The sequence below is a fragment of the Botryllus schlosseri genome, chromosome 13 (genome assembly GCF_051294905.1).
Source record: "Botryllus schlosseri isolate E-star chromosome 13, Bs_hap1, whole genome shotgun sequence".
NCBI lineage: Eukaryota > Metazoa > Chordata > Ascidiacea > Stolidobranchia > Styelidae > Botryllus > Botryllus schlosseri.
This window is the reverse complement of record NC_137248.1, coordinates 14,160,749-14,184,132: the sequence shown is the minus strand read 5'-3', so window position 1 is coordinate 14,184,132 and position 23,384 is coordinate 14,160,749. Positions and strand designations below refer to the sequence as shown.

Here is a 23,384-nt window from a genome sequence, read left to right as displayed (position 1 = left end):
AAATTGAAAAAGGATGGACTCCTTCCTGTCAATCTGTATGAGTCTTTACGTCCTTCGGGTTCGCAGCGGCCGCGTATGTATGGTTTACCTAAAACACATAAACATGACGTGCCCTTGCGTCCCATACTGTCTATGTGTGGATCGGCGCAGCATAATTTGGCCAAGTGGCTTAACACCGTCATTGAGCCAGTTCGATCCTTGTACACACCCCATTGTCTTCGTGACTCTTTCACATTTGTGGAAAAATTGAAGTGCGCTGAATTAAATTCGTCCAATGTATTTCTTAGCTCTTTCGATGTGAAAAGTCTTTTTACAATGTGCCATTGTCGGAAACTTTCGAAATTTGTGCAGATGCGCTTTATGGTAGCTCCCTTGAACCTCCTATAGTACCACGTGAAATATTTCTAGAATTGTTGCGAACTGCTACAAGCTGTGTTGAATTTAGCTTTAACGACGTGATGTTTATGCAAATCGATGGCATTGCCATGGGATCTCCTTTGGGCCCTAGTTTGGCAGATATATTTGTGGGGTACCATGAAAAGAAAATGTTTGAAAACGTCCCAAAACCTCTCCTTTATTATAGATATGTCGATGACACCTTTGTTGCTTTCAATAATGAGCGTGAGTGTAATATATTTTTTTTTTAAATTGAATTGTCTCCACCCAGCTCTACAATTTACTGTGGAGAAAGAAACTGATTCAGCACTTCCATTTTTAGACGTGTTGGTTGAGAGATCTGGAAATATGTTTTTGACGTCAGTGTATAGAAAACCGACGTTCACTGGCCATTATATCCGTTGGGATTCTTTCTGCCCGAAGCGGCGTAAACTCAACCTAATATCAACTCTGGTTTATCGGGCCTTGCGTATCTGTTCGCCAGAAAAATTGCCACGTGAATTGGATGAGATCCATTCTATCCTATCAAAAATGGCTATCCTGAGCATATATTGAAATGCTCCTTCGCAAGAGTGTTAAAACGTTCGGATCAACCTCCCAATTATGGACCGGAAAAATGCCCGGCATTTTTACATCTACCTTGGCTAGGCAATGTGTCGAATCGGTTTGAAAAGTTGATCAAATCGGCCGTGCACCGTTGTTATTATAGTGTAAATGCGCATGTGGTGTATACAACCAAACCACTTCTGCCAAACTTCCGAAAGGATGTACTTCCTGCTTTAAATGCAAGCAACGTCGTCTACGAATTTAAGTGCCACTGTGATAGTAGGTATGTGGGACGTACATCACAAAGATTGTTTGAACGGATAACGCAACACATTCCCAAATTGATTCGCTCAAAAACTTGCGCAAATGACCGTACGGAGTTCGCACGACAATGCAAATCAGCCGCCAAAACCGGCTGTTACGACGATTACCAAGCATACGCTTCGGCAATTGGCCAACATTTAAGTGAGAACCCTTCTTGTGCTCAAAACTATAATGACCAAATGTTTACTGTCATTGCGCGAGGCAGATCCTTGTTTCATTTGAAAGCCCTAGAATCAACAATCATCCAATTGACCAAGCCTATTTTATGTAGACAAAAAGATTTTCTGTATAACTTACAAATTTCCCATTAGTGCGTTCTAATTCATGTTTGTTATTGTTTGGTTTCAACATGCTTTGTTACTTGTATCGTACTCTTCAAGTTTGTTATTGTTGCCATCGTTACATTGCGGACTTCATGGTATGTAATTTCTGATTGTTGCGTCATACTTCGCCTTTCTGGTTTTGCTTTTCATTCTGTTTAAATCCCTTCAGTGTGCCGTTAACTCTTGAAAAGAGGCACCCGAAAAGTCTTCGAGTTGAATAAATATTTTACTACAATGGATGTTGTATTGAAAGCTATCTTCAATATACCTAACTAGCTCACTTGTATTCTGTTATCCAGAGATCCCGTAATGATCGCCAAAAGTTCATCGTTGATGTTGCATTTGAACAAACTCAAATGCTTCAGACTTTTACTCCTTGCTGCAAGCGATCCGACGATATGAGCCTCATCGCGACTCAATGAGATGCGATGTACATTGATACCGGAAATTTGCCTCATAAGAGTCTCGTCTCCTGATTCATAGATTGCTGTATACAGTTCCATGCGAACGTGCTTGTTCTTATTCTTGAGTTGCGAACGAATCGATCCGGCGAGAAATAGTTGTTTCAGTGATCGATTTGAGACTGTCAGGCAAATAATGCACCTCACTTTATGATATTGCAATTGAGTAAAGATAAACTGCAGTGTTCACACTTCACAGTGCCAAAGCCAAGGGGGAAGTTTGGAGGCACCTTTGCCCGCAAATGTTTGACTCGGATGATTGCTTTCACAACGACACAATGAATCCGTGACGTTCTGTTATTTTTCGGCTGACTGCGCGACTCAGTGTTAGCAGACTGACAGAATACGGAGAAGTTCTGATTGGATTGATCTCCACTGCATTACAAGTGACAACAGTGCGGCAGAGAATGAATTGAATAAGCTCCGTGCCCATCATACTGTCATGCGTTCAAGATTGATGTTTCCGCATTTGAAATCATAAAAATGGATCCTAATTTATCTGTCCACCAGGTTTTAGTTCGCTAGACTTTCCAAAATATATTATTAACACAAGCTTTCAAAAAAATAGGGAGAATGGCGACTTGAAGCCCGCCGGACAAGTTACATTACATCACACTATATTATCTATACACGTGGATAGTATTTTTCTCAGATACACTGGATTTCATATGTTTACCCGTTCAGTAAGATACTGCAGTATGTCAATGGAGACTTGTTTATTTGTCGCACTTAGTAGATTACGTATCGATTTCAGAACAAACAAACTCTCAAGAATGCAAGCGGCCAGCCCTATGCTGTAACTTCCGTGTTTCGATTCCACATCTCATAAAGCCATAGAAATGGTGTTTAGCCGACTTTTCGAGATTGACGTTGGTAAAGCACTGACAGAACATCCGTCGCTGTAAGGCCATGAAAAATATGAGCCTATTTTTTATTTTGCACTTATATACCAAGTCAACTATGACCAGCGCTGCGCACAATGATTCGAGTATTCTGATCCAAATTGAGTAGGCCTATTATTTGTGATGACTCGAGTATAATGAAATCAAATTTTTCGAATACCGAAATTATACGTCTCTTCGAAAGTTAGATCACATCACATTTAGCTCATCAGTGCTATCTCACGAAAATGACAGGCATCAATATCAGTTTGTTGAAAGAGTTACGTAGTATAGTCCCAAAAACCAGGAAAATATGACATAGTCATGAAAAGTGTCAGTGAAAATATCACTGTAATATAATTTTGTTTTTCGGAATTTGTAATTTACGTTTGACGAATAAGGTTTTACTGCATTCCAGCCGCCTTAAAATTGAATCGATAATGTTCTCGGTAAACGTATTCAGAAGATCAATATTTTCCTTCTGCAGTAAATCAAGCGAATGTATCGGATTAATTATATTACGGTGAAATATGTTTCATAACTACTCGTTTTACGACTTTGAAAGTCTTGAGAGTAGCGACAATACGATAACTTTTCGAGAAAAGTATCCAACATCACGAAAGACTATACTCTGCGATGAGACTAACCTTCATGAAGGTGATCCGGCTTGTCGTCGTAAATGAGGCCACAAACGAATCTCCGGACGATCGACCATCGCTCTTTGTGCAGGTGTTTAAAGTTGAAGCTCATGAACTTTGAAAGCATCATTTCGACTACAAAGCTCGCTGCGAGGAACTCCTGCAGACTTTGATGACTGAAGAAGGAAATGAAATCGCCCTCCAAAAGAGTGCAATTTAGGATGTTGTTTCCAGGAATCTTTACCATGAGATCTTGAACTTCGTCTTTTGCAATTCCAAACATTTCCAAATCATTTTCAGAGAATGCCACTCTCCCTTCCTTCATGCCACGATATGACATCGCTTTCAATTTATTGATAACTTCGGCGATAGTATCAACCCTTCTAATGTTTTTCACTCTGCTTAGAGTGGACATAATTTTTTTGTAGAGTCCTGTGACTGTCTTAGGAGGAGGTTCCGCCGGATTATTGGCCACTATCACTGCGGTTAAGACCAGAAAAACGGGAATAGAAACTAAATTGATCAGCCTTGGTGACATCCTTTCTATCTTCTCCCATGCTTCATCCCCATCCCGACCTACAAGAAATACGAAAAGCTTCTTTGCGTCATCTAGGGCCAGACCAGAAAGTGTGATGATGTCGGCAGGTCGAGCTTCCACGGGTAAATCCGAGACTTGGAATTCTCTGGAAGAGATGACGATCTTTGTACCATCGAGTAGATTACGCGAGAGGATATTGTACATAATTGTTGCTGCTCCGGCTGGAGTATTAGGATATATGTCCTCTTCGCCATCTCTGTTGATTTTCCACGTAGCCTGATCCAAGCCGTCGAAAAATAAAACTGCTTCTGATTGATGTTCGAGCAACCACTGATACGCATGATCCTCGTCGATATCATTCTGAAAAAGGCCGCCGAATAGAAATTTTGATGGTTTAATGAATCCTTTATCACGCATACCTTTTATTTCTATATAATGTGTCAATTTGTACTCAAGCTGAGAGGGGTTTGCAATGACTTCTGTATTCGTAAGTGAATGCCCTAAAGTTTTTCTAGCGATTCTGCGCATGAGAGTGGTTTTCCCAGATCCCGCAGACGCAACTATGGCGGTGATGGAACTTTCCTCGTTGATAACTTGTTGCAAAACTTTATCTAGCTCGAGGAATTTGTTGTCGTCAACTTTTTGTCGGAGGAATCCGAACTCCTTTCTGAATTGATTTTTCACGACCTCTTTCTTTCGCCAGAAGAAGAACTTTCTTTTTCTTGCGACTTCCATTTCGTGCAACTCTTCATAATTGCCTTTGAAATATTCTGACTTGGTGACCCTTCTCATCTGCGGATGCACTTGAAAATCCGGTTTGCTGAGGTCATCCGCGCCGATGTCTTCGAGGATTCTGTCCGCCGTCTTTCGGGACGCATTGTCGTTTATGCGTTTGACCAGGGCTAAAACATTGTCTGGAAGATAACAATATTTTTCCTTCTTTCTTCTTGATATTTTATTATTAGATCGTACAAAAGCAAATACCGTTTTATGTTAATATTTTATATAATCTATGTAGTCAAGATGGATATGGAGATTTATATTGTGAATGAATCGAGTATCTGCACAGAATCCAGTGTAGGGGTTCGCAACCTTTGTTCAGCCGTAGCCCAATTTTCGGTAGGAAAACGTTGTGTGGCCCACCTCTTATCTTAAAGTCCTGTTCAATGCGTGGTAATCGCCGGTGCTGATATGCCTATTTGTCTACAATGTGCGCATTTTTCTATTACTAATCAAATTCAAATTTATACCTCTAGGCTAGTGGTTTTCAACCTTTTTGTCTTCGATCTCCCCCTTTCGGACCATCACGGACCCCACAAAATTTAAATTCAAATTTAGCTCAATTATCGTGCAATCGTCATCTATCTTGCGCAAATGATAACTGTAGGCTTAGTGATAAACAGCAACAAGATGCCTTTTCTTGAATATACGACCATACTATCACTGTAGAAATTGAGTCGACTTTTATTACTTCAAAGCGAATTTTGCAATTGCATTTCTTGAAATACGTGGTCGCGTCTTGAAAACCTTCGCCTTCGATAGGATATTAATGAGGGCCTAAAATCCATATCCACAAGTATAGGTGGTCGCGAATGTAATAATAACGCGTAACGCTTTCGACGACACAATTGGGTATGATCGCAACAAAGACTGCACGACAACTGACCAACAATTTTTTAATGGACATATAACGTCAAGCCCATTCAATTCTATCGAACAGCTTATCTTGAAATTACTATGGAAAAATGGTTCTATATATCACAGGAGAAAATGGATTTTTGTAAACATTTCGAAGTCACCGTGATTATCCTTACTCATCCAACTTTTTTCCATGAAAACATATCTAATCAGGTAAATGTTTGTATACGTGGGCTATTGGCAATTAATCAATTAAAATGAGACTGCACCAGTGTTGGGATCAAGTCACTACCTTCGAGTCACGAGTCATTTCGAGTCATTGCACATTTTGGCTCGAGTCAAGTCGAGTCAATTGATTTTCGAAGGTGACTCGAGTCAAGTCAAGTCACTCGATTTTTGGAGGTGACTCGAGTCAAGTCAAGTCACGAGTCAAGTCACAACTCAAGTCAAGCTGCCCTTTCGATGCATGAAGCATGATTACATCATTGCATTCTGCTAGCTGTCTGAATTACAGATTGAGTGGTCATTGATTCTGCACCGATGAACGAATGCAGAGTTAAATACACACGCAATAAGTCGATGTATCGCTCACATATACGTAGAACTGGTAAACTACGTAAGTAATTGCATAGCGTCAGTTTACAGTTGCCAGCCTTGATAGAGAATAGAGAAACGAATTGATAAGATGCAATACATTACCCATATTGCTATGATACACTTCGAGTCTGCGCCAATGGTCAAGGATTAGATAAACTATATTCGATTTAAATTTTAATAAAACAAGAGGTTTGGGCAAGACAAGAACAGATAACAGAAATATCAATTTTCTATTAAATCACTTTACTACTAGTTGTGAAGCTGTAAGCTTCGATCAATTCGTTTGTGGTCAATTTATTTGTGAGAGAACGATGAAGGGGTGGAGGCTCAGTAAACGCACAATCATTGAATAATTGTTCGCCCTCACGGGTTACACCAGCGTTTCGCGAACGATTCGAACATATGCAAGAAGCAGTGATTTTTATCGACACTGATTAGTTGATGACTTGAAATTGACTCGTTAAATTTGCTCCGAGTCACGAGTCAATCCTCATTTCTGATAAGCCGAATCAAGTCAAGTCATTTTAGCAAAGTGACTCGAGTCAAGTCAAGTCATACGAAAAAGGTGACTCGAGTCTGACTCGAGTCAAGTCATGACTTGAGTCATACCAACACTGGTCTGCACAGTAGGATATTTCATCTCAGACTGCTATACTGTTGTTGTGAGATCTGGAGTTTTACTAGTAAATAAAGCGAAACTGCTTCGTGATTTTCCGAATAAAACAAATACAAATGAACTATTCTGAGGCTTCGCGGACTCCTGAAAATGCTTTGCGGACCCCCAAGGGTCCTTGGACACACGATTGATAAACACCGCTCTATGCTCATGAAATCGCGCCAAGTGCGACGAAAATTTTCAAACTTAATAAATATCCTCCAACAAACGACCAACGAAACAACTTTGAGACCCTTCGAGCTCTCCTAAATGGCGGTTTGGGGTGCGGCAGTTACGGCCCTGTTGGGTCGTAGTAGAAATCTTGTGAACATTATGGTCATCCGTATAACAGTACTGATTGACTTTTGACTCAGATCCTTGTGCCGCGGTTACAACCCAGAATGAGGACCAAGAGCTAATCGGACACTAAAGATGCTAAGCAATGTAGTTGATAGAATACATACATATGAATTGAAACTTCCAATAAATGAAGGAGCTACTATGATCGGACAATTGCACTGATGCATTTAGGACAACAACAAAAACAACAACTACTACAACAAACAATCATGACTTCCCTTCTTTGGCAAGAGAACTCAACCAAGGTGGGTTTGTGATCATCTCAACACTTGTTGACTCATTCAACAAGGACTAACTCATGAACTATAATTCTATGGTAACAGCGAAAAAAATCATTTATTTATAAAGGTTAACACAACAAAAAGTACCAACAGAGAATGAAAAGAACAAATACAGGTATATGACAAATCACCGCTTGTCCCAGAAGTTACCTAACCAAGAAAACAAGAAATTTATTACGTAATTTTCCATGTATAATGCGCACGATTTTAACCTATTTTTGTCCTAAAGTCGAGGGTGTGCGTTATACCTGGGTACAACAATTCTTGGAAAACATCTACCTCAAAATAAAACTTGAAGTCACACCGTTCTTGTTTTTTGTCAATCGCGCATCACATTCCACCATCCTGACCAATGATTCGTATTATCAGTGTTGGGCGCTGCAAGTTAGCGAGGAGCGTTTTGCCAATTAGCGAGATTCGTCTGCGCTGTACAATAGCATGCGGTCTCCTGCTAAGTTGGTTTTCCATTTGTACGCGAACGAAATTAGGTCAATTATCGCCGCACGCGAGCGAGCCAGGTGCGTTAGATATCATCGCTTGCCTAAACAGTCACGTCTGCAACAGGCTTGGTTGCGCTGCCCAGAACAATAACATCTACAATAGGCCTGGTGAGGACTTTCGAATCGTTGGCGTGAGCATTCGCATCTGCAATGGGCCTGATGCGCAAGATACCATTGCTAGCCTGAATTATCGCGTCTGAGCCTCGAATGCTTCAGTTCTTACAATCGTTTGGAGATAGTGTCGTTAAGTGTAAAATAATTAGCAATGGTTATGTCATGATGGTTTAACCATAATGTCCTATATGGTGTCGACACAAGCAAATCTCACGGCTCAGTCAAATTGGTCTACTACGGGGGGTCGCCAACTCAAAATGGGTCGCAGGCCACTTTTCAAATTTTCTGGAGGCCGCGGGCCGCAAGACTTCAATATCGATGTTCAAATAAACAACGCAGTTTAACAACCACGTTCCATAACTCTTCGACGTTAGTACAATTCTGTGCTCTCTAACATGGGCGACGGGCATAGTCACCACAAAAGAAATAATATTTTATTGTACAAACACAAATACAACAAAAATATCATGATCATCAATTTCATTCTATTTTGAACTATGAGCTGCGCACGATACCTGGCAACACTCCGTATAGCAACTATAATAGGGGTGACAACTGACCAACTTTTTTGCTATTCACGGCCGCATTTCGATTACTCATGTAGCTTGCGGCCGCGTCTATTGCCGGTATACTCCGGAGCAATACATTTACTCATATCGGTTTACTATGCGCACCGAAATCTTGAGTACCTATACACCATCAGGTAGCAGAAACTGCTTCAATATATCCATTCTGCCAAGTCTTTTCGTGTACCCTACTCTCTGCTCGAAGCCTGACGAACCCACTGAGCTATATAAACAACGAACCACCAATTCAAATTCCAAACTGAAATCGAGCGCGCTCTACCGTAACGAAGGTAGTGACCCCTCTGCGTTTACAGGGAAATAATATTATGTATATTTTATTGTAATATTACCCTTAAACTTAGTGGTTTGGTTAGTTGAATAACATTATTTTACATATACCATGATTTTATGTCATCTCCAAACGTAGCGATGGTTTATGAATGCGAAATTGATGATAAATTACTAAGAATATTATTTTTTGAAAATAAGCCGCAGTGGCGAAGTGTTACATATGAACGGAGAAATACGCAGAAGCGTTGCGACGATTATGGCCCAATGCGTTTATATGCCCAAAAAGTGTGTCTGTACGCAGAAAAAAGTGTTATGAAGTGTTCAATACGACCTTGCGGATTTACAGTGTAGTAATGTTATGAAGAGGCATAGGGATCAGTTCTCTAGTCGCGCCAAGCGCGAAAAATTTTACATTTTCATTAGTGAATTTTGGCAATAAATATTAGCATAATAGTTTGACATATTATCAAATATTTATTCTTTCTCGGCCCATGTGATCAGATTCGCCGGTAGAGTTGATGCAGGGGGTGTATTGGAAAACTTAGGGAAGTTATTAATGCTGTGCTGCATCTTTGGGTGTGCCAATTCTTATTACTCCCCTTTGTTGCATGCAGTTATTTCTTGACCTTCCATCAGATTTGTCGGTATAGTGGAGATATAGCCTATTTGATTCGCCCAGATGCAGGCCTACCCGAAAAAATTTCATTCATGATGAGGAGAACACGCTTAATAATTGTATTTAATGATGGGGCGCATGCATCATTTTCCTCTGCATATTGACGGCCGCCAACACATCCTAATTGAATTAAGTGTCGAAGGGCGCATACTGTTCCTTCTAATGCCGCAGATTGGCCACCCCTGGATTAAAGAATCGATATTGGGGTTAGATAGACACGGTAGCGCTACTATAGCTGGAAAACTATCTCCTCGTAAAGCATGGTCGTTTGGAGAGCCCGAAATTTCAAGCGTTGCAGTCTCGGCAATGGTGGGCCATTGCACGTCAAGGCAATATGCCCATTCATATCAGCAAATTCTTCCTCCATGGAATGATATTACAATGCCGAAACCGTATCAGATAGCGAGGAATAGTGATATTGAGAATAGTAGAATGTCTAGTCTAGTCAGTCGCCGAGTGCAGACGTGTATCTCTCGCTCCGCTAGCTGATTGCTTGTAATGATTACGTACAGCTCGGACGTGCTGCGCAGTATAGGCAGTAAGCAGAGTAGACCAAGTCGCAAAGTACGACGAAGACTCTACTACCTCAAGTTACTGCGTACTCGCCGAGGGGTACAATATCAACAAAAAGACTGGGATCTGCCGGGCGGCGCCGGGGACCCGAAGCCTCAACCAAGATCCCTGAGGATTAGCCTAAAAGCAACAGTAGAACAGGGAGCCATGGCGCAGAGGTGGCTGGAATAGAACCACATGGCGCTCAACAATAGAGACCGAGCTAGCGCAACGCGGGCTATCGCTCGAAGACGCCAACGACCGCCCACGCTGGAGGCGCTTGATAAGGGCCCAAAACTGATATCTTGATGTTCCTTTGTTTCCTGTTTTCTTTTGCCCTTTTATTTAATTGAAAGCCGATATATATACATAGAATGGCTTATTTTTAACACCAACAACAATATGTTCAATTTCAGCATTTCAAAATACTTTAGTAAGCGGTATACCGAAATTTCTCCAAATCAGGTCGCAGGCCGCAAAATATGATCTCGCGGGCTGCATGGTGACCCCTGGTCTACTACATGCTTGCCATTTGGTCAAAGGCAAATTGACGGTAATTTTTGATCGGCTTGCCGAGCATCAAATTTGATAAAACGCGTATCAATCGAAAGCTGCCGCCGTACTGATGACGGAAATAGGCCTACATATTTTATTTCACTCGGGGCCCTCGAACCCCCACAATCAGCCTCGAATTTTTCATTGTTACGGAGAGCGGCATGTTGACGCAACAATGCAGCCAGACGAAACGAGAGCGTAGCTCAAGAGCAAATGAGTGGCTACGCGGCAAGCGCGAGTGCTCAGCTGATGTCGCGGCAATGATGCCGCTGTATTACTTCCGACGCGAAAGCTCTCCGGCATTCAGAGAAATCCTAATGGTGACTGATCAATTATAAACCATATTCCAACATCACCATTTAGTTAAATCAGTGATTCTTAACCTTGCCTCCAGCGCCCCCAAGGAGCACTGGCGATTTTGAAGGGGGCGAAAACGCTCAGGGGGCGGTATGGGGGCGCTGAAGAAAAATGGCTTTGCAGTGGATGATGTAATAGTAGGACATGTCGCTTGCGTCTCATATTCTCTGTATTACTTTTCATTTAGTGTGCAGTGCATGCCTCTTCTTTACTTCGCCTAGGCTAAGGTCTGATCACCAATATCCCGTTAATTCACTACCGTCACGCTTGCTAGGTTTATTTTAAACAAAATGTTTCGAAGTAGGTATTTTATCCTGCAGCGCACAGCGCGAGGAAATCGAAGAAGGAGGCACTGTATATCACTTTTGAGAGTGAGAACCTATTGTACATGAATATGAATATGCTTCGTGCACAAAAGGAATAACTAAATATACTTGTAGAATGTATTTGGGAGCTACAAAATAAAATCGTCAGAATGTATTTTCATCGTATCTTAAAGAATGATACCATTTAGTATTGTGGTACACAACCTCACATGAACGTCATATAATATGAATTGCTTTGTTTGGAATACATTCATGTTAAAAATAAATAATTGGGTTCAGTACTAAATTCAATGTTAACAGATATATGCATCCCATTCACACTTAGTCACACAAAGCACTAAGACAAAATCCAATACCATTAATTTCTCCGTATTGCCAATCGCAGATGTGAATTCGGGATGTATACAATGTACATCTGGTTCGAGCCACAGGGAATGAGACCGCACCCGATTGTTGTTATAACAACGTTGATTTGACCCTGAATATACCACACAAATTATTATATGGTTTATTATAGTCGAGTGGTCCTCTAGCGCGATTAAAACACGAAACATTTCCAATACTAAACTCCATAAAAGACCGACTGGACTTTGACCTCTTACCAGGACCGAAACCTCTGCAACCCTCACCCCCAATTAAGGGGGTGATCTTGAAGGGTGGCCTAAATTATTTCGGTGAATGAACATAAATTACACATCATGTTTTGACGATGAAAAAATACGCATAATTATATAAAATAGAAATAGGCATTTCGGCGTCGGCCATTACCACGCCACGATGCACGAAGACGTATGAAGTTCCGGCCAATATGGGACTCCGAGAACTGTGCCAAAAAGATCGTCAGGGAGAAAAACTTAGCCGAGGAAGATTGCCTTTATGTTGACCGTAAACTTCGATGGATATATGTCAAATTGTCCATGGGTGCCTAAATCGCTCGTGCCGAATTATCATGTTGTCGCAATCTGCACCCCACATGACAAATAACATCCATTAGAGGAAACTTATTTGCCAGTGAAGAAATACCAATTTAGAACCATGTGTTTACTTTAGTTTAATACGTTCATGCGTTTCAATATCTTTCGACTATATAGCGGACAAGAGGTAACAAAATAACAACATGTACTGAAGTAATTTGTATCAACGGGCACGCTCGAATATGTTTAGTTATCAATTATCTGACCTTTACTTTCAAAGACAACAGCTCACTCAGCGCTACTGGTAAATCTGATTACGTAGGGCTGAGAGGATAAAAAGTTTATAGCGACATATATATGCAATTACCACCAATTCATTCATGCATTATAGATAAATTTAGCGCCAAGGGCGACCAGGCCGAAATCAATCGACGGGGTTGGGTCTATCACGCTATGAGTGCTCAAGTCAATCGTTTTATGGGGACTGGTGAAGTGCTGTTACGGCCAATCCTCTTACCCATTGTTATTATTACAGTCCTTACAATATGGTATGGGGGCGCTAGAGCACGATAATTTTTGAAATGGGGCGCTGGAGGAAAAAAGGTTAAGAACCATGAAAATTCATAGGATCCTAATCAGGACTGTGGAATCGGTAAATTTTACCACCGACTCCGGCTCCGACTCCACACATTTTCAATATACCGACTCCGACTACGACTCCGAATCCTGAGTCTTTAAACGTACCGACTCCGACTCCGACTCCCGACTCCGACTTAAGCATTATTACCAACCTATTCGAAAATTATATGCCACATTGTCGGTTGGATGACTATCATACAGGCAATAAACATATGCAAACATATGCTTAACGGTGGCATGCTAAATGGTTTCATTGTGGCACAGCTCGAATTATCCACTATGCAATTAACGTGAAAGAGGGATTTGCTGAATATCCTTCCTTTTTCAAGTTTTTATAACATGGACTCTCTAATATCCTGAAATGTATGAATCATTCAAATATGGCAGATATCCAATCCTGTATAATAAAAATGTAGATAAAAATCCAGGTGTAGCACTTGTGTATGAGTCAACAACTAATAAAGAGATTGAACTTACTAATTTCGTCATTGCACACTATCCTGATTACAAGCACACACACTCGTACTTTTATTAGACATGGGTCATAAATGGAATTTAGTTAAGTAGTCAAAGACCATAGCCTATGTCTAGTCTACATGTACTTAATCAAGTATTCAAGGATTGGGACTTGCAGTCTTTCTTAATCATTTGTTCGACCCAAACAGCTAAACCACACTACAAATATTTTTAATTTTGTCAAGTGGAAAGCATCGTTTGGTCATATTTACATCATTTTTATAATTTTACAAAACCAGTCGATGCATTTGCTCTGTCACAGTATTATGCTGTAGGCTAATTCCAAAGATTGCATCAATTTTGACTGCATCGCGAAAACGCATATTGCGATTTTCGTCTCCTGTGCAACTGAGTTGTAATTTGCAAGTAATGTCTAATTTTATTTATATCAGGGGTGGGCAACTTTTTCGGCCAAAGGGACACATGAGATTTACGAACCATTGCGCGGGGAACTGGAATGTTGATAACCTTTTTTTAGTCGTCCGATAGGAGCGTACCGAATTAGGTAACATTGCAAACAAGACTTATATTATTACGCTCTAAAATTGATAACAATATGTCATGCAACTGTGCAGTGCGCAATCAGGCCCTGGTCGCGCGAAGCGCGAATTTTTTTTGCAAAATAATGACTGAATTATATCAATAAATATGTTGCTAACATACACTGGGGGTCGCATCTGTATATCACTCGGCTCATTTGGCAAGGACAGGATTATTCGACGTTTAAACAAAGCAAAATCGACGGTATCAGTGAACGTGCCTCTATCATTTAGTGCAAATGTTTTGTCGACGAGTACACGAGCAAAGCCGCATGTTGGACGACACGATATCTCCTAATTGTGATTATAGTTAGACTCAATTCTGTGAATAATATGTATTTATAATTTTCAGAAGGGGGTTCAAATACTGAATGCAAAAAATCTAGGGACAATGAATCATGCGAATTACCGAGAAAATTTAAAGTCAAATAGATCTGCTATGAAATATTCTACTTTATGGTCATATACGAAGATCTGGGATAAATGTGACTGGCCCCTGGATACGTCAATGCGTCAGAACTGTTGTTTTAGTCATCATCAAATTTCGCGGTCTTGCTAATCAAATTTTGGTTGGCCTTGCAATTGTACCTGATGTCATAAATAATTTCGGGAATTACCTCGCAGGCCACACCAAACCTTCTCGTGTGCCAAATTTGACCTGCGTGTCACGGGCTGGTCGCATCTGATCTGTATGGTTATTAATAACAGTGATTAATGGTACGTAAAAATTCTATTGAAAATTCTTCGAAAGCAAATGTTTTAATGATACAGATGTTGGAGTCGGAGTCGGAGTCGAAGTCAGGGTCATTCTCACAAACTCCGACTCCGACTCCAGTCAGTATTTTCCCTACGACCTCGACTCAGAATCCGACTCCAGCTATTAAAGTTTTCACGACTCCGACTCCATCAAGCGAGAAATACCCAGACTCCAACTCTGACTCCACCGACTCCGACTCCGACTCCACAGCCCTGACCGTAATACATTCTGTGGACCCAAGGAAAGGCTCGTAATTTGTGCTCGCTTCTAGCCTAGAAAAAACAGCGCAATGTTTTTCTGAGAAGCGATTGCACTTAGAAACACAAGCTCATTGCCCGATTCCCATCGCCGAGACGCCAGCTGAGCACTCTCATCTCACGCTCGCCGCGCAGCCGCACCCTTGCTCTTGAGCTACTCTCTCGTCTCGCCAGACAGGAGTGTTGCGTCACGATGCCAATCTCCATAACAAGGAATAATGTGGGGCTGATTGTGGGGGTTCCAGGGCCATGAGCGGAATAAAATTTATATTTTCGTCATCATTACAGCGTCAGCTTTCGGTTGATACCCGTTTTATCAAATTTAATTCTCGGCAAGCCGGTCAAAAATTACCGTCAATTTGCCTTTGATCAAATGGAAAGTATGACGTAAACCAATTTCACTGAGCCGTGAGATTTTCTTGTGTCGACACCATATAGAACGCTATGGTTTAACAGTGGCATCGCAAAACAGAATGACACGGAATCGCCGTGAGCAGACTTCAATGTGCATAATCAATTTCCGATAATACTTAAAGAAAACTATCTCTGGTAACTTGTCATACGCGCAAGCTCGTCAACATGAGAAGCATGTATAATCGGCATTCACGCATTTTCTATGCTTCTACCGTACAGTTCATGTACGCCACAGTACATGATGTACTGTTCGTGCATTTTACGTGCTATAAATGGGTACAGAATTTTCTTTAGAATCTGCATATCATTTTCAGGGTGTTATTATACATATAAAATTACAGTACCCCACGAACTACCGTATTATATTTTACCGACGGAATATAACCTAGAACAGTAATTTAAAAGTAGGCGATTTTGAAAGACAGGAGTGAAAAAAGTGTTGAAGTTCCAGTGCTATATAAGCAAAACCATTGAGTAAGTGGATACAATCTTCTTGAATACCACGTAAATGTAGGGGGATAACCTTACTGATTTCAGGAAGTTCAAACAAATGGATAGCGTTCAGAAAAACGAAGCTCTTTTAGTGGGTGTTAACGCGTGCGTTCTGCATTACCTTGTTTCGTGTGTAATTTGTGTATTTCTAATTAATTGCTGCTCGGTGTCATCATCATCATCATTATCAGTCGCGTTTTCTATCTCTATATATTCAATTGCTAGACTAGTTATGTTAGTTACTTTGCTGTCAGGAAGGTTGAAGATTTGCGGTCAAGCATTGTTATAAATCCTACGTTTACCCTGCCTTTGCCTACTTTATGTCATTATATTCAATCACTGTAGTAAAGGGCCGTGTTTGGTTTATACCGACGTTACCGACCATCAAGATTAGACAGGCTTCTGCGCCCATAGTCGCCACACGATCGTTTCGCGTGCCTCGCAGAAACAACGGGCGCAGAAATTTGATGATAGCCAAGGTTCACGGTATACTAAAACTAAAAAGCGCGTTAGTGCAGAAATGTTATGATCGACAACTGTTTATGGTTGCATATTCTAAAATGATAAAACTAAAAATCACGAAAATGTGGGAAGGGGCTCATAGATCAAAGTAAGTTCGTTTAACAGGTGCATAAATTGCTGATCGACCACTATTTACGGTACTATATTGTACATGGGTAGGCTACATGTATTTTCACGTTTATTCGCAAAACGAAAATTAAAAATCATGTACTGGTTAATTGTAAAAGCCGGGTCTTTAGCTAATCACAATATGGATAAAGTTCATGAAATCAATGTGATGTCTTGTAACGGGAGCAGAAATTTAATGATCAAATACTATTTACGTAACCATATTCATCATGGGTGCATGGATTTTCATAGTTATTCACTAAATGATCACTAAAATGAAATTTGATGATTGGCCCATCTTCACGGTACTGCACCATATTGTTTTATGAATTGAACGATATCTGCAGTTATTCAGGAAACGATTATTATAGTTGAGAAAAAGGCGCGTAAACGGAAGAGGGGGGCTTGAAATCGCGCAAATCAACCAGGGGGCCCTTGGTGGCCGCTGACCTCACCTACCTCAAAAGCCACCACTGCTTGTACCTACTGAGCATGTGATGTCAGAACATTCAATCCAATAATACAATCAATTCATGTGACTCTTGCATTATTACAATGATCTTAATGCCGGACATTTTAAACTGACTCCAGAGGTTAATGTGCTGCGCTAAATCCTCAATTCATTCCGATTCGTTGCGGTGGTAGGCATACCATGTACTGCCATAGGCGGTTGATAATAATTGATCATAATTTCCAATTTGAACGTAACAAATATGACTAAACTGTTCATGAATTCTGCGGATTTCCAAATAGCTCGTTGGCCATCTCAAAATACTTCGGTTGCCAACCAGTGGGTCATGGCCAGGCCATGTTGGTTTTGGCTTTTCGGGAACCAAATGCCAAAACTGCCAAAAATAATATTTTGAAAATGGCAATAGGCTTTTTTTAACAATATAGATTTTTATGAAAGTTTAGTATAAAGATTTCAAAAGAATTGACATGAGTTAGTAAGAAGCGACAGAACAAGTGTTCAAAGCAGAATTCCAAAATTATGACCCTTGAGTCCTTTGGGGGTCCACAGACTACAATCGAACTGGTACATGAGAGGTGAGAAAAGGCCGAAAAGGCCAATGATTAAATTTGGATTTACTTCGAATCTGTGGATTGATCAATCCACCGATTAGGAATTAGATGATATCCAGCGATATGATATCCAACGAGTAGGAAAGTAAATGATATTAAGCGATTATAGGAAGTAGAGGATCTCTGCACGCAAAAGTAGTAAACAGCATATTTCGGAATCTGTAATAGAGGGCCCTAATTTTTAAATTTAGCGCGATTACTAGGCATTTTCCTGTGGTCAATGCTCATGCTTTTTGTTACTTCATGTAGGCGTCACGCATGTCCAAGGCTTCATTTCGCTCAATGTGCATATACCAAATTAAAGTCATCCATGAATTATAACCATTAGTTGGGTAGTGAAGGCTGCGGTTCAAACGTGTCAGAAACAATTTTGGATTGTTATGATAGGTATTGTGACCTGTGTGAATGTCCGTAATTCTGCATACATCGACTATTGAGAATAGATATTGCAGACGCACTCGGTTTTGTATCGGGTAAATTTGGTATCCAACATCGTTTTCAATTAGGGTTTATATCTTGCTGTTTGATGGCCCAGTGTGGATATTCCATGTTTTGTGACTTCCAGTTCATAAGAGGGACCAAACTGAAGCGTTTTACATGGTTAATTCGAGTCTATAAATATAAATTCATGGCCATGGCCCATTGTTAAGAGCCCCTGATCTGGTGTGAATCGGAATACATTTTACGCTACCGTGATTCAGGTGCTCTAGAAAGCGAAAATAAGGAGCTTGGTCTGGATCGGGAGTCTCTAACTAAAAATTGGTAGCGGCCTCGCCTTACAATAGTCCTGTTCAATCTCAGATATGGCGTATTTAGTGACGTAAAAGTGTATGATTATAAGAGCGCTGACTTAGCTTCGTAACATAGACTGTAGGCCTACATCGTGTAACGATCCATCAGATTCTCAGCTATGAAATTAAACTAAAATTATACTTGTTGACTCTGATTGAGAGAGTTCGAGAACCATTAATTGTCGCGGCATTATTGTTTTTTAATGTGCGTGAGGAAACCAAGGCTACAGGCCCTAATCTCATAACCAGCAGCAATCGACCCAACGGCGGGACATTTGACAACTATAGATTGAATTTGAATATTTTACAATTCAACAGATGCTGAAACGATGCAACAGCCTTTGAGCAATTGACTCCACAATTCGTACACAGGCTCCTCTATATAAGACAGTGGTTCCGGAACTTTCTCAGCTTGCGGCACACTGGGAAAATTCTAGAAAATTCGCGGCACACTTACAGAAGAAAAGTTGCTGTAAAAACTATTTTCACGAGCTAGTGGCCTTGTTTAAACGAGCATATACGACTGAAACGATGTTGCATTGTTTCCAAACATACAAGCATTTCGTCGTCAATCTAAAAACGTCTCAATCGGTTACGACCATGTTCAGGCCATGTTCACATACAGGACCAAAACAGTATTATATTTTGGCAGCCTTACCCCGGAAATCGCTGATCATGAAACCCCATGAGGTGTTCGAGCTACCTTACCCCTTTCATCTACGGGTAATTTCATCACTATCCTTTATACATGCGGTTCGCAAAGACACACACACACACTCATGCCGTAGCGAACGAAGGACGGTGTTACGCGATTCATGAACGTGTCGTATTTACCGTGATATATGACGGAGGTAATGATTCCAAAATTTATAGCATGTAATTGTACATCATCATGTTCAATTATTAATGCACACGGTCAATATTATTCATTCGACGAAATTCCGGTGCCGTAACGTCCTGAACTAGCGGATTGCGCAACTTAAATCCCAAATCCCAACTGATTCAAGGATAGCCTATATATTAATAATGTATTAGTTCTATTACAATTTTGAATACGGTTAATGACTCATCACTGTAAATTATGGGTATTTTTTAATATTGCGATGTCCTGGGACAAGTGGTACCCCTATAAAAATCACGCATACTAGTCAAACGAATTAGCAAAGAAATTGTCAAGTCGAGTGTAACTGCTGACAAATGTTATACGGTATGTAGATTTGCGAGCTGATTTTGGGCCCACTTCGAGGCCATTACTGCCCTGTTCACATAGCCATGAGGATGCAGCGGCTATAGAACGAACGCAAAGTTCGCACATAGTCTGCAGCGGTTGCGATATGTTTTGCCTAACGCAGCGGTTCTTGACCTTTTTTCCTGCAACGCCCCTTTCGAAATTGCCTGGGTCGGGAGCCCCCACCCCACAAAGAAATTTCAGGATTGTAGTAAAAACAAGGGGTAAGAGTTCAAAGTCAGATCGGTATTTTCGGGTTGGGAGTTCAATATTTGAAATAGCGTGAATCGCGCCCGAGGACCACTTTACTAATCAATGCTATTGTTGTATGAGCTATGCTTGGGATCAAATCAAGGTTGTTATAACAACTATGGGCGTACGCACTCATACCATCTGGCAGATTAATTTTAACATGAAAGTATTCCAACAAAGCAAGCCGTATTATATAACGCTTATGTAAGGCTGCAGGTCACAACACTAACCAGTACCATCCTTTATGATAAGATGAGGACATATTCTGAACATTTAATTTTGTAGCTCTCAAATACAAATATATCTAGATTTAGGCAACCATTTTGACTGAAAACCTTCAAAGCATCTTTAATCCAAAAAAGGTTCTCATTCTCACTCTTAAAAGTAGTAGAGTACCTCATTCTTCGATTTCGACACGCTGTTCGCTGCGGTATAAAATACCTAGCTTGAAACATTTTGTGGAAGATGACCCGGGGTAGGTTGATGGGAGTATTTTAACGGGTATGGCGATCTAAAAGTACTCGCAATTAATTTTTTATGAATCATGACAAACCAGTGCATACATCGAGACCTGTTACAAATATCTTCGACATATATTTCGCGTGTAGCCCGACAAAAACTTTCCAGATTTGATAAATTTTTGGAATGTTAATCTGCAAAGATATCTCAGGTATATATAGATCTGTTTTTCTACTATATAATCATATGTCCAAACTAATTTATAAGCAAACTTTGTTCCAACTCTCTGCAGACCATTTGGGCAGAATAAGGAATCAAAATGAAAAAATTATTGCGGCAGCGCGATGCGGACATCGGATGCGACTACTATTAAAACCACGTGATATAGTGCGCCAATCATAGATCATAAAAGGGTAAAAAAGTGAATTGGATCGACGCTCCGACGATTGGGCATCCGAGACTGTGAGAACTTTTCAACGTGCGAAGTAGCCTATGCCGACCTTGTCTTCTCTTCGTACTTTCTGCTGATTGAAGCATTCACTGAAAATCGTTCTGGATACGCGTGGCATTCCGTAAAGCTTCATTGTTTTTGATTAGCATTCGTTGAAAGGGTGATTGAAAATTAAAGTGTAGAGCTTTTGCACGAGGGGGATATGTCAAATCCATATGCTTCGTGTAATAGCCGATGATCAGAGTGAATTTGAAATCTTACTATGATGTGTAAAGTACCGCCGGATATACATGACCTATCGTCGCTATGTTCTGGGCTGCATTCTGTGACATTTGACGACATAATGGCAACTCAATTTATAAAACAGGCCGCACTACAAAGTTCCGGATGAGCTACTCACGTTGGTCTGTTGAAATTGCTTCAATTCCAGAATTCATAATGAAGGTGATATTGATCTTGTTTCCTTGAATAAGATCTCCTGCCGCAACGTTAACCGTACTGTTTATGAACCGCTGATTGACGTTTTCGCCTTCTGCCAACCTCGCAGATCCTGAGACCCACGAAAATATTGTTTTACGTCCAATGTTCCGGTGCATGTCATTTGTAAGCATTTGTAAATCAACTTACGATCATGGAAACTTCCCCGAATGTCTTACTTGTACTATATTATGCAGCTCGCGAACATTATTATTGGGGCGATTTTTTTGACATGTCAAAATAAGTCAAAATTTTGTCAAAATTGTAGCGTTAGGTCATAAATTGCCAAAATTGTTTACAAAGTCATAATTTTTTTGACCCCTGCATTTCGTTTTTATCGTATATTCTGCATAGTCGGTGAACTTATCATTTGATATTTTAGAGCTTGTAGAATACTTCATAGGCCTACCGTTGTAGACGGCACATTGTATGTTCATTGTGAATCATAAACCGTCTAATTAAACAAATAGGTTGACATGGTGTTATGGTCAACGTACTTCACTATCCTAACTGAAGCAAGACTGCTCGGACATTGCATGGTTCTTATATCAAGAAGCGTGATGAAAAATTGTGATGGAGGCAACATCGTAAGAATGAAGCAACACGTTGTGTCACCAGCAGTGTGCGCAGTGTACCAAGAACTGCTGCTGTTGAACGTTCTCGTTCCATTCTTGGCAAGGTACTTAGTAAGGACAGAGACTAGCCGAGAATTTATGGAAGTATCTTTCGTTGTACTGCAACAAATTTGAATACTTCTATCAAAATACGTGATACGTGATACTGATACTGATACGTGATACTGGAGTTCTTCATAGGGTCAGATTTCGTTAAAATAGAAGTTTTTTATGTAAAACTTTGTCACTTTTCAAGGTAAAACGTCTTTTCAGGCTTGATTACTTCTTAAGGACATACAGTTTCAACCAGAAATTAGGATAAATAGGTCTATTTTACCATTATGTGCGAAAACACCTAAATTGCATACGTGGGGTAAACTTTTGGTCAAAATTCCGTTTTTGTATGTAAAAAAGTGAAAATTTTGATTTTTTAGGGCAAAATCTTCCGTTTCAAGGGGAAAAAAAATCGTCTCAATTATTATGTATTTCAATAACTTCAAATTATTTTATATGGATAATATTGAAAAAATAAATAGTAACTCAAACATTCCAGAAATTACTTACTGCTTTCCCTAGATAATTTTGTTGAAGGCACATCAGCGTCACCATAATTTCGGTCTTTACCCCCTTCCGCCATGATAACGATAACGTAATGTTAAATATTTGCTGTATCAGAAAATACCAAGAACGCAAGGACAGTAAATAGCCTACAATATTAGAGAAATTTTAATTGAATAGTTCGTCGGGACTAAAGGATTCCATTCGACTACTCTTATGCAGGAGCTGTGAACATCGACAAATTTGGCACACATAATAACCTTGTGAACAAATGGGATTGATTTGATAAAATACACCAATTATGCTGAAAGCGATCAACTGTATTTTTGACATTTTCAGTCCATGATTCAGTCAATAAAAAAAATTTCCCCCAGACAAAAATTCACTGTTTATCATCACCGAGGGAAAGCTGAGGCGTCGAGCGTGTCCAATACTACATCACAAGTTCAACGAGACAAACCTTGGAACCCAGATCGGAATCACTCATTGAGCTTCACATCACACAAATACACAACTTATACTATTTAAAGTCCGAATCGTTAGAGAAAGCTATTAAGAGAAAATCTGTGTGATGACCAGTAACATGTCACAACGATTTAACTCTTCCGAGCAATAGGAAGGTTAAAAAATAATAATCGATCACATATTTGACAACTATATTATCGTGGTTAATGAAGAATAAATTCGGTACTTATACTGGCGACGTGTCATCTTGTGTTTGCTTAAGAATACACTCAC

The 23,384-nt window shown here is 40.2% G+C and overlaps 1 protein-coding gene across 1 annotated transcript; it reads right to left on the bottom strand.

The window, feature by feature from the left end:
• Positions 1-3,424: 3,424 nt before the first annotated feature.
• Positions 3,425-22,863, bottom strand: LOC145453373 (protein NLRC5-like). Its single transcript, XM_080331339.1, has 3 exons — positions 22,653-22,863; positions 21,398-21,547; positions 3,425-5,021 (listed from the first exon to the last, which is right to left on the bottom strand). Exons 1-3 carry the CDS (start codon positions 22,723-22,725, stop codon positions 3,574-3,576), a joined length of 1,671 nt encoding a protein of 556 aa, XP_080187465.1. The 5' UTR covers positions 22,726-22,863; the 3' UTR covers positions 3,425-3,573.
• Positions 22,864-23,384: the final 521 nt, after the last annotated feature.

Bases quoted from the DNA above. Each gene is read 5' to 3' on its own strand.
- LOC145453373 (XM_080331339.1), bottom strand. From the start codon at position 22,725: ATGGCGGAAGGGGGTAAAGACCGAAATTATGGTGACGCTGATGTGCCT. The intron at 21,548-22,652 runs GTAAGTAATTTC...CGTGGGTCTCAG, and splicing joins AAAATTATCTAGGGAAAGCA to GATCTGCGAGGTTGGCAGAA. The intron at 5,022-21,397 runs GTGAGTAGCTCA...GTTATCTTCCAG, and splicing joins AGCAATTTCAACAGACCAAC to ACAATGTTTTAGCCCTGGTC.